This window comes from Bos taurus, chromosome 16 (genome assembly GCF_002263795.3).
Source record: "Bos taurus isolate L1 Dominette 01449 registration number 42190680 breed Hereford chromosome 16, ARS-UCD2.0, whole genome shotgun sequence".
Taxonomy (NCBI): Eukaryota; Metazoa; Chordata; class Mammalia; order Artiodactyla; family Bovidae; genus Bos; species Bos taurus.
This window is the reverse complement of record NC_037343.1, coordinates 61,393,521-61,405,420: the sequence shown is the minus strand read 5'-3', so window position 1 is coordinate 61,405,420 and position 11,900 is coordinate 61,393,521. Positions and strand designations below refer to the sequence as shown.

The 11,900-nt window shown below is 57.0% G+C and overlaps 1 protein-coding gene across 2 annotated transcripts in view; it reads right to left on the bottom strand.

The window, feature by feature from the left end:
* Nucleotides 1–798: 798 nt before the first annotated feature.
* Nucleotides 799–11,900, bottom strand: part of QSOX1 (quiescin sulfhydryl oxidase 1) — a 41,568-nt gene continuing 30,466 nt past the window's right edge. The window contains 5 exon segments of one of the 2 annotated variants that reach the window (NM_001102074.2): nt 799–1,565; nt 2,401–2,624; nt 4,911–5,090; nt 8,735–8,882; nt 9,698–9,820. In NM_001102074.2, coding sequence (NP_001095544.1) covers nt 1,557–1,565; nt 2,401–2,624; nt 4,911–5,090; nt 8,735–8,882; nt 9,698–9,820 — 684 coding nt within the window. In that variant the 3' untranslated portion in view covers nt 799–1,556. 2 annotated transcript variants of the gene reach the window in all.

Here is an 11,900-nt window from a genome sequence, read left to right as displayed (position 1 = left end):
CGGCTGCCCTAGCAGAGGAGCAGGCCTGGCACCCCACCTGCTCCGCCCGGTGCCGAGGCCATCTGAGCAGAGCAAGATGTCAAAGAGAAAACCCCAAATCGGATTGAGGCTCCTGCTCCCCCTTAATGAGGTTCATTATCAGCGGCTCTGATCCTTGTAAAACCCAGCAGGCCGGATTAGGGGCAGCCTCTCTAATCTGGCTGACTCCTCCCTGCTGAGCAGCCAGTCCAGGCCGGCTTTCACAAACAAGCCCTCTCTCCTTCCTCCAGGGACAGCGGAGATGTAGACCACCTGGCTGAGGAGGGCCAGGCAGGTGCAAGCCAAGGTTCCTGGAGCAGGGCTGAGAGCACCCGGCCAGGGGCTCCCTAGGAGGGTGGGGAGGAGGTGGCATGGAGGGGCTCCGGGCACAGAGAGCTCTGTGGGCAGTGGGGGACAGCCCGTCCAGGAGTGAGAGGCTGTGACAAGGCCCCTTGATCCCCCGTGAGGTGACTGGATCCCAGATGAGGCTGGGTTTTGCATATTCTCTCCAGACGTGGACAGGCTTCCCTGGGTGGCCCAGCGGTAAAGAATGTGCCTGCCAATGCAGGAGACACGAGTTCGATCCCTGGGGTCGGGAAGATCCCTTGGAGGGGGAAATGGCAACCCACTCCAGTATTCTTGCCTGGGAAATCCCACAGACAGAGGAGACTGATGGGCTACAGTCCATGGGGTCACAAGAGTTGGACACGATTGAGTGAGTAAACAACAACAGCAATCCAGACCTGGATGCTAGTAGCAAGTTAAAGAACACACCGGTGCTTGCCTTAACAAAATAATTTATTCCACAGCCCCTGCTAACAGTGGAGGGGAGTGGGAATCGAGCCTGCGGACAGCATCACCCTCCCCTCTGACCCTTTTAACCTCTACACGATGGGAGGTGACCCTCGAGAGGAACGGCCCTCTCCTCGCTTTGGCTCCCCCCACAATCATAGATTAGCATCTATTTTGGAGACTAAAATCAAAAGACAGAAGACCCAATGCGGTTTGAGCCCAATTGGGTTGAGCCCAATGCGGAAAGCACATTCAGAGCAAAGGCTTCACTGGCCCTCTCACAGCTAAGGCACTAGAGACCAGATAGCCCTCCATAAACCCCACACCCCAGCCCGGTACCGTCACACACCGGCTCCAGCCTGTGTTCCTCCTGTACCCAAGGTTTGGGAAGGGAGCCAGCCAGAGGCTCTCCTCCCAAAGACCTCACCTGGGAGAACAACAGGACTTCCAGAAGCTTCCAGGACCCCTTCCAAAGCCAAACCCCACCCGGGGGTTGGGGCGGGGGTTCTGAGGGGCTGGAGGATGGGCAGGCACAGAGGGCCACAGGCAGTCCTTCCTTCTCTGGCGCAAAGGGCTCTTTGCAGCAGGATGGACGGAGTCCCGGGAAGCAGGGAGGGGGTCCACTCCAGTCCCGGGGCCCCTCCTCTGGAGAGGGGAAGCCTTGGACACTGCAGCCTCATCAGCCCCAGTTTAGGGCCAACACCAAGCGGGAAACACTGAAGCTTCGGGGAGAATGAGGCAGGACTTCAAATAAGCTGAAAAAGAGGAATTTGGCGCTGAGAGGCTGGGGACGGAGCCTCCCGACCCCGCTGCCCGAGGCTGCCCTTGCCCGTGCTGGCAGATGGACCCGGGCCCTCTGCACGTCTCCCTATGTATGGACCATCCCTTTCCTGAAGCCCCAGGGAGGTTTCACTTCAGCAACTGGTTTCGCTGGGTGTCCCCGGCCAAGGAGCAAGGGGAGGGAGGCAGAGAGGGCTGGAAGAGCCCGTGGACAGCAGCTTCCTATCCTGCCCCCATCCCGAGTTGGACAGCTCAGGCGGTGGGGAGGCTGGCATAGCCCTTCAGAGCCCTTATCCTGGCCCGGAAGTAGGTGTACACGGCCAGCAGGCCCATGAAGGACAGGGAGTAGAGCCCCACGCAGAGGCTAATGTCTAGGTGGGAGAAGTTCCCGCCCAGCATCTGCAGCCACTGGCCCTGGCCCTGCCCGGCCCCAGCCTCGGGCTCCCTGTCAGGGATGCCCGCCAGCTGCTGGGAGCTGCGGCCCACTCGGCCCAGCTCTGAAGGGCCTCCAGGGAGGTTCCTCCCAGCCAGGAACTCAGCCAACAACACGGCTCCTGTGTCTCTCCTGCTCAAGCGCTGCTCCCTCTCTGGTTGCTTTGACTTATCCCTGTGAAGCTCCACTACGTGCTCAGGAGCTCCCGGGTCTGGCTCGTCTGTGGCCGCACCAAGGCCAGCCTGCATCTTGGGGTGATTTGCCCCAAGTCCCGCCACTGGGATGGTGCCTCCAGGGGCCTTTATCCCTGAGCCCACCGGGATCTCAGCCTTCTCAGGGGCCAGGGTAACATTTCCGGTTGCCAGCTCCAGCTCCACCTGTTTTGGGATGACTGCCATCCTCTCTGCACCCCTCCAGGGGCCCGGCCCAGCTGAAGGAAAGTCTAGGACGATGTTGCTTGGGGAGAAGTGGGTCTTCAAGAACTTGAGGATGTTGTCCAGGTCCCACACAGGCGTGCCCCGGAGTTCATTGTGGCAGGCGGAACAGAGCTCGCGGGGTGGCCACTGCACCTTGGGGAACTGGGGGTCCTCGCTGGGGGCGCCTGGGGAGAGAAGCACACATACAGACTGCCTGTGACACACTGGACACCCAGAAACCCAGATCTCACCCTTCCATTCACGATGCCAGCTCCCTCATCTGCACAAAGTGGGCACCGCTGCCCCAGGAAAGGATATGCATGCAAGAGGGCAGATAACAGGCCTAGCACAGGGCCTGGCCCACAGCGGAGCCCACAGTAGTGCCCGTCTGGACAAGGCGGTTCCTCCTCACCCCCGCCACGCCACAGTTTCTCCCCCAGCCACTTCCCCGTGTCAACCCACTGTCTCTGTCACCTTCGCTGCTGGTTTGTACCCCTGGACCAGACAAGGGAAAGGGCGAGAAGACACAGAATGATCTGTCTGGCAGGCTTTGGTAGGCCCATTAGCATTAACCCTCTTTGCATTTTTCTGAAAGTTCCCATATTTCACATGAGTAAAGATACATTCTTTATGTAATGTTTTTAAAGCAAGAGTTCAAGGCACATGGTAGTTTCGAGGCTTCTCCTGCACCCCCTGCAGCCCTCTAGGGTAGGTAGCGGGTAGTGGAACTCTGGGCTTCCTTGGTAGCTCAGCTGGTAAAGAATCCTTCTGCAACGCAGGAGAGCCCTAGGTTTGATTCCTAGGTCAGGAAGATCCCCTGGAGAAGGGATAGGCTACCTACTCCAGTATTCTTGGGCTTCCCTGGTGGCTCAGATAGTAAAGAATCTGCCTGCAATGCGGGAGACCTGGGTTTGATCCCTGGGTTGGGAAGACCCCCTGGAGGAGGGCATGGCAACCCACTCCAGTATTTCTGCCTGGAAAATCCCCATGGACAGAGGAGCCTGGTGGACTACAGTCCCATAGGGTTGCAAAGAGTCAGACACGACTGGGCGACTCAACACAGCACAGTGAAATTTCCTCCTCAGGTGGGTCCCAAGGGCTGGGCGCCTGGATCGGGGAAAGGACACTCAGGAGAGAGACAGGAAGTTGCCTTTCCTGCCAGGCTGCTGGAGCCCCAAGCGGGGCCAGCTCTGTGGGCAGAGCCCCAGGCTGAGCCCCAGAGGACCTGCCACCGGCCCCTTGCCCAGCGTCACCTGGGGAATGGCAATCAGCCCATCTCTCTTGGAGGAGGCACCTCTATTAAAGGTTTTATGGGGGAAAAAAAAAGTGGTTGGGCAGAATGAAGCAGCAGCAGCAAGTGATGTAAAAATCAGAATTGTAAAATCAGAAGGGTTATTTTTGGGGAGGGAGCAACACGGAGATTCCAAGGGTTCAGTGAGAAGTGATAGCGAGCAGGCCTTGCAAAGTGAGCACTCCATTTGCACCTGCTCATTATTGTTACTGGCTGATCCGAAAGGGCAGTCCTAGAGAGAGTAAGGGCACTGACTTCCTGGCCCTCCAGCAGCATCTGGGCCCCCGGGAAAGCCGGGAGCCTGCAGGTCACACAAGGCTGGAGGCTCAGATGAGCTTTTGGTGGCAGGGGCGGGGCAGGGGCAGGGAGAGAAGGAGTGGGAGGAGAGATGGCACGTGTCTCCTTTAGAAGTCCACCAGGAGGCCCCAGGAGATGCAGACAAGGGCAGCCGCCTGCACGCCACCTGCTCCACTGGCTCCTTTAACCTCGGCCTGCCCTAGGCCTTCTCCCCCGCCTCCCACTCCTGGGAGGTCTGTCCCAGCCAATCGCACTTTCTCTCTCCCTGCAGAGCAGCCCAGGCTTCCATCCACAGATGGCTGCTGGTCACCCCTGGAGTTTAATGCTTTTGTCTGTGGGACCCATCAGACTCCTTAACACAGGGGAATAGAAAACACTATAAACAAGGGAAACGCAGAAGACAAGGCCTCGTCCTGTGAGAATCGGTCCTTGGCTTCCAGGAAGGTTTTTCTTCTCAAGCACATTTTATCATTAGACCCCTCCCAGGGGGGTGGAAAAACCCAGCTCTTTTCTCTTTATTGGTTTGAGAAAGGGGTCAATAGCCAGGAAGCAGAACAGGGAAGCCAGGAAGAGGGACCCCAGCGGGCCAGAGGGAGTGGCCATTGTGTTGGGCAGAGAGAGAGCAACGGCATTGGAGGCCCAGGATCTCAGGGTGCCGAAACCTCAGTCTCCTCATCTAGAAAATAGGTCTAGTGATGCTGGCGTACATCAGCAGGGCTGGGAGAGCCCGTGAAGGGGCTCTGGGTGTTAAGCAACAACATGGAGTGTTACCTAGGGGGACAGTCAGGGTCCCGTCTCCTGCCTCTGGTCCAAGACTCCCAAGTTCCCCCACCTCACCCTCCCTCTGCAGGTGACTCTGGCCTTGGAGATGGCCCTTCCTTACCTGCGAGGCGAGCGTTGACCTTGTTGTGGCTGGACCAGAACCAAAGGACGGCGCTGTTCAGACTCCCCACCCGGTGCATGGAGCCAGAGGCCATCTGCTCAAAGTGGCCAGCGCACTCTCGGCAGCCGAAGAAGAAGCGGACGTAGCCCCGGATGGCTTGGAGGACTTCCTGGGCCTTGGCTACAGGGAAGAGGAGATGTCAGTCACCGGGGGCCCTGCAGGTTGCTTGGCCCTGCCGACCCCACCACCAGCCCCATCACAGGCCCACCACGGCCTCCTCTGCATAGGGCACACACACTGGGCCCAACTGATGCGGGGACTGGTCTCTTCGCCTACTTCACCTTCCAGGGGTGATCACAGCTCTGACTCCATCCCCCACCCCAGACTCTTAAACCTCAGTCTCCCTTGTCTGACTCTTATCCAGGCCCTCATCACTTCCTGACACTTAGGATAGAGTCCAAACTCATCGTCAGGACACTCAGGCTCTTAGAGATGTGGCTGGAGAGTTAAGCAGGGGCTGGAGCGCCCACCACCAGACCTGTGGGTCCCTACCCTGCCCCTCCTGCTTCAGGCTTCCTGTCGTGACCTGCTCTCCATTGTGTCTCCTCCCTTGGGCACTACAACACCCAGAGCCCATCCTGATCTGGCTCTGCACATCCCCTAATTTGTCTCCATCTCTCCTCAGCCCCCTCATGCCCTCCCACTGGGGTCTCTGGACTGGCAACATCACAGGCTCTGAGCCTCTTCTTGCTCCGACATGGGCTCCTCCCTGAAGATACCACTGCTCCCTCAAGCCCGCCCTTCTTGAACCCCTTTGTCTTCCACACTCCACACACCTCAGGGCTGGAGGTGGTGGAAGCACCCTCCCTGCTGCTGGCTGCATGCAGACTCTGTCTCCTTCCTGCAGTGAACCCCCAGCCCTTTAAAAGCCCGTCTCCTAGTCCCACCCCTCTGCCCACTGGGACCGCAGCACCCTGCTCTCTGTCCTGCTCACCACCACTCCCTGGGCCCTTGGTTTTAGCAACTTCGGTGTCCACACCAAGGTGTGCCTTGCCTCTCACCGCCTCAGTCCCCTCAGCTCCTGCGTCCACCCCCAGCGCTCCTTTTGCCTGCCCTCATGCTCTATACCTCACCCCTCTTGCCTCCTCCAAGATTTCACTCCTGTCCATATTTTCATTTGCTATGGCATCATCCATTTCCTCCTTGTATGAGCTCCTTCCGACAGAAAAAAATAACTACAATAAAGAAATTTCTCTCTGACCGGGGTCATACCCCAATCACTCCCCCAGTACCTCCAACTTCTCCCCGGCTCTTCTCTCTTCAGCCCAATCCACCCAGGCCTTTCTCTCCACTAAACCCTGAAACAGCTCTTGCCAGCGAGGTCCTCCCTTGGTATCACCTCCCCCAGCACAGCAGCATCCACTCAGCTGGGTCCTCTCTCTTGATACTCTTTATGTTGGGGGCCTTCTTGAAATTGCAACGGCAGCTCTTTCTCAGTCTCCTTTGCTGGCCCCTGCTCTCCACCGAGCAGAGGTCTGGAAGCTGAATGCCCCAGAACTCAGGCCTATTTGCACTCTTCTCTGCCCACCCTCTAATGCACTCATCCAGTCCCCAGGTCTTAACTACCATCTACATGCTGACGACCACAAGATTTGTGTCTCTGTCATGGACCTCGGCCCAGAACTGCGGGCTGACTGTCTGCATCTCCATTCACAGATTCCACAGCTGCACACGGTTATGTGTGCCCTCTCCCCATCTACTACCACCCCCGAGCCTTCCCATTTCTCGGCTCACAGAACCATCATCCAACAGACGTTCAGGCCCAAGTCCAGGGTCCGACCAAAGTCCTTCATCCTGCACATTCTTTATCCAATTCCTCATTGAGTCATATCAGCTCTGCCTTTAAAACATACCCAAATCTGCCCTTCTTACACGTGCTCACCTAACAACTCCAGTGTGAGCTGCCACCACCTCTCCGGGACAAGTTCTACAATGTCCTAACTGGCTGCCCTGCTTCCACCTTGCCCTGCTCTAGCACACCCTCCACCCAGTCATCTCTCTAAAGCATCAATCGTGTACATCCCTCCCCTGCCAATGGTCTCCGGTAGATTCTCATAATGCAGGGACTGAAATCCAATTCCCTCCCTCCCCAGGACCTCCAAGTGCCCACCTCCTCTCCTGCAGCCCTCTCCTGGCCCACTCTGGGGCTGCAAACCGCCTGACTTGTTTCCTGCTCTTTCCAGTCCTTGACCTGTGTTACGGGCTGAACTGCGTCCTCTAACGTTTTTATGCTGTAGTCCTAATGCCAGTCCTTCAGAATGTGACTGTATTTGGACACAGCATCTTTAAAAAGGTGATTAAGTGAGAATGAGGTCACCGGGGTGTATCCTGTTGCAATATGACTGGTGTCCTTGTAAGAAGGGGACATTTGGACACAGCCAGGAACACCCAGAGGGAGGACCATGTGACGACCCAGGGAGACGACGGCCATCTACAAAACCAAGGAGAGGCCTCCGTGGAACCCACCCTGCCAACGCCTTCATCATGGACTTCCAGCTTCCAGAACGTGAGAAGACACGTTTCTATTGTTTAAGGCCCAGTGTGTGGCAGCTCGTTGTGGCGGCCTGAGCAGATTCAGGCGGCCCCGGGGGGCTCCTGTCCCAGACATCCCACCACTGCTTCCCTCTCCCCAATCAGGTCTCAGCACTGGGCCCCTCCTCAGAGGAGCCTCCCCCAGCCAGCCAGCCCGTCTGAACACGCAACCCCTCCCCAGCCCTTCACCCCACCACGGGCTCTGTCTTCCTCACAGACTCACCATCACACCTGAAGTGATCTATCCGTGTGTTTACTGTCTGTCTCCTGCCACTGGAATATTGTCCCCTCGAGGCAGGGATGTCTTGCTGCAAGCACTGCTATACCTGACCCCTAGCGTGGGGCCTGGCTCTTCAGAGACGCTCTGTAAATCGTGGCTGACAGACCGGCTGACTGTCCGCATGCCTGGCCACTCCTCCAGTTCCCTCTGTCTCTGCACAGGCCATCTCCTCCCTCCAGGACTCCGGTCCGTCTTCCCCCTCACTGACCTCCTCCTGCTCTTCCCAACATCATGGAGCACTCCCTCACTCCCCCACCCCCGCGCATCCTCCTTTCCCCGTTGCCCCTGGGCCCTGGCACACGGCCCGTCAGCCCTGTGCCCACCTGCCTCACAGTCCACTGGCGGCAGGGCACATCTCTCCCACCTTTGCGTCCTCCAGGCTGGGCCAGGGCCTGGAGTGAGCCTGGTGCCTCAGGGAACGGGGGCTGAACTGGGTGCCCACCCATGCAGTCGTTTCGTGTGGCTGAGAGGCAGGGTAAGTGACGGACAGCAGTTGCATGGTTTGGGGACAAAACAGGGCAAAGGGGGCAAGGTTTCCCCAGCTTCCCCTGGAAAATGATTTTTTCAGGGAGAAATACAATGAAGTTGTTCAGAGTCCATGGTATTAGCTGCATACATTGTGAAGAAGACATAGATTTTTTTCTTTACAGGAATATAAAAAACAGAACTAGATCTCTTTCATGAAGAATAAAAATAAAGCAAGCTTGTAGCTTCGAGAAAGCCAGGGAGCAGCCTCACACCCCTGAGTTTGTGAGGCACCACCCCGGGGGCCATGAGCAAGACGGAGTGGCAGGACAGAGTGGCCTCTAGGCCCTCCTGCTCTGGGTCCACACTGGTCATGTGTCCCCAGCTGCAAACGCGGACTCCCCTAAGTTCAGGCCTGCAGCAGGGCGCCAGCAGAGGGCGGGATGGGGTGGGCTGAGGCACAGCGGGTGCCTGGGCCTCCACTCACCTCTTTCCTGAGGATGGTCTACACCTTCCTGAGCTGCCTGCACCGTCAGGAAGTGGAACAGGATCCACAGGGAGCAGGGAAAGCCCCGGAAATGCGGCTCACTCCCCTGGCAGCCCACCCAGTTCACCTTCTCCGCGATCACAGTGCCCTACGGGACACACAGGAGCATGAATGCATGTGCAGAGAAGAAACAGGAGTTGCGTGGGGAGTGGGGAGAGCAGCTTGCAGGAGACTCCAGTTCTGCACGCAGCCCTGACACAAACGGTCCCTTTTTCAGTCTATCGCCTTGAGGTGGGCGTTTCCCTTCCGCTGGTGACACCCATCAAACGAGCAGGAGGGCTGAGAGACGGTGACACAGCCCAAGTCATGTCCCTCCTCTAGCCTCAACCTCCCCCTCTGCAGAATGAGCGGTTCATCTCTAAGGGTCCTTCAGGCTTGACCCCGCCCCCCTACCACACACACACACACACACACACACACACACGTCTGTGAGGTTCTGCACCTCTGCTGGCTGACGTGCCCACCTGTGCAAACAGCAGTGACAGCAGGAGCCCAGAAAGCGCCCCTGGAGAGAAGCTGTGCTGAGGAGCCCGGCAGGCAACAGAGGGCTGTGGTTAAAAAGCTCTCCCACCAGGGATATCTCACAACCAGCTCTAAAGCCCAGCTTAACTACTTACTGGCTGTGTGGCCTTAGACACACACAGAGTTACTTGACCTCTGCTTCTTCATCTGCCCAATGGGAACAGTATCTGCCTTCTACTAATGTTGTAAGGATTAAGTGAGGTCTGGAGAGAGAGCGCTCAACAGATGGCGGTTCACTCGTGACCAACACAAGGACTCAACCAAGACTACAGCCTCCTTCCTAAATGCGGATTGGTGAGGAGGTCAGAGGGGACAAGGTGGACCCTTCTGCTCCCATAGATATGGAACATGGAGGAGAGCTTCTTTGCCTCCCAGACTCACCTCCTTCCTGCTGTCCAGCGCATTTTTAAAGAAACCGTATGGAATTTTCTTTCTCTGCTGCTTCTTGAGCCAGTCGTTCATGGAGTGCAGGAAGTTCTGGACTAAGGGCCGGCCACGGAAATACTATGGAAGCAATAAGTGGACAGTGAGAAGCAATTCGCCGGGGGTTCCCCTGGGGAGGGTAGTGGGGGTGGGCGGAAGGGGGCTCAGGTATGTTCTGGAATGTTCCAAAAGCACCAGGAAAACATTCTAAGACCCAAATGTGAGGAGAGAAAAAAAAAACACCCAAATGTGGGCTCCTCACTCACTACCTTTGCCCTGGGACACCGGAAGGTGAGGCAGAGGGCTGGGCAGAGGTGCTCAGTGGAGCTGGGCCCTCAAGGCTGCCCCTACTCCAGGCTGCAGGCTGGGGCTCTGACCCCTGACCACACACCCACTGGGGGGAAGGCCGAGCACCTGTGTCACTGCCCAGGGCGGCTGGGACCCCTGTGCCACACGGGCCTCTGTTCAGGTAATCTTCTGATACAGCAGCTGATTAGTGAACTGACCAGCTGGGCTGGGCTGGCAAATGGCCTTTCATTTGTATTCCACGGGCTGCCAGTGGCGACCAGGCAGCACAGGGGCCAGAGCCGAGATCCAAATCTTGATGGGAACTCCCCGTAGTCTCTGAGGAGCAGGAAAAGCTACTCTGAAGATAAGTCAACTCAAATCTGATTAGTATCAGCACTTTAAAACCACAAGGACTCCAGGGAGGAGGATGGATGTGTTGTGTGTGTGTGTGTGTGCACGCATGAGCACATGCACGAGCATACCGGGGGTGGGGGAAGGAGAGAGGGGGCTGCAGTAGCAGAGCAGGTCAGAAAAATCATCAAGAAGGTCAGAAGGACAATATAGAGAAACCTGGAGGACAAGAGCACAGAGAAACATTTGTAAGAAGAAGGAAGCTGAAGACAGGAATGATCCCTAAACAGAAAAACCTGCCAAGGGATCCAGTCTTCTGAGGGAGTCATGGCGTGTTCTTATCAAACCTCCGGGCAGGACACTGTCCCCCAGCGGGAGAAATGGCCAGAAAGAATCCTGTGCTTTGACACGCTGCCTCTTGGTCAGCTCACACTGGCCTCTGGGTTCTCAACACAAATTTATAGCTTCAAGTCAGCGTTTCCTCACTGACCTTCACCCGCTGTCCTGATTAGGAAAGATGACGCCCTCTAAGGCCACGGTGTCAGGAGGAAGGATGAATTAAGGGGCTCTGGACCACAGGGAGTCACCCTGTGCTGGGAGCAGGGAAACTGTGGTGACCACATGCCACCTAGTGGCCAGTCCTGCCAGCTGCTTCCGTGAGGGAGCAGGGAGATTCCCTGCTGGGCCACAGGGCAGACCCACAGCTGACAGGTCCCTGAGGCTGAGCAGGAGGAGGGAGCTCTATGCCCCCCAGACTTTCTTCGGCGCCCCAGGCACGCAGTGGGAAAGGGTGACGGTTAGCTCAGACATGCATGTGATGCGACGATGCTAGAACCCACCTGTGGGGTTTTGTTCTGAGAAATACAGATAAGCTAAAACACAAAGGAGCACTCTTCAGAGTCTGACACCTTGTCAGAGGTCAAGGAATGGGGTGTGTGTGCGCGCGCTCTGTCATGTCTGACTCTTTGTGACCCCACAGACTGTAGCCCATCAGGCTGCTCTGTCCATGGAATTTTCCAGGCAAGAATACTGGTAGTGGATGGCCATTTCCTACTCCAAGGGAATCTTCCCAACGCAGAGACCTGAGTCTCTTGCATCTCCTGCCTTGGCAGGTGGATTCTTTACCACTAGCACCATCTGGGAAGCCCCTCAAGGAATGGTTCAGTTCAGTTCACTCCACTCAGTTGTGTCTGATTCTTCGCGACCCCATGGACCACAGCACACCAGGCCTCCCTGTCCATCACCAACTCCCGGAGTCTACTCAAACTCACCTCCATTGAGTCAGTGATGCCATCCAACCATCTCATCCTCTGTCACCCCCTTCTCCTCCTGCCCTCAATCTTTCCCAACATCAGGGTCTTTTCAAATGAGTAGCTGCTCCTATTACTGCTACTCAGGAAGAAGCAACCACACAACAAGGGTACGGCCAGAAGTCTCTACAGTCTCAAGGGCTGTGCTGCTCGGCTCAGAGGCTTCCAAGCCTGTGCCCTCTGGCCCACGGCTCCTACCTCGAGTCTGCCTC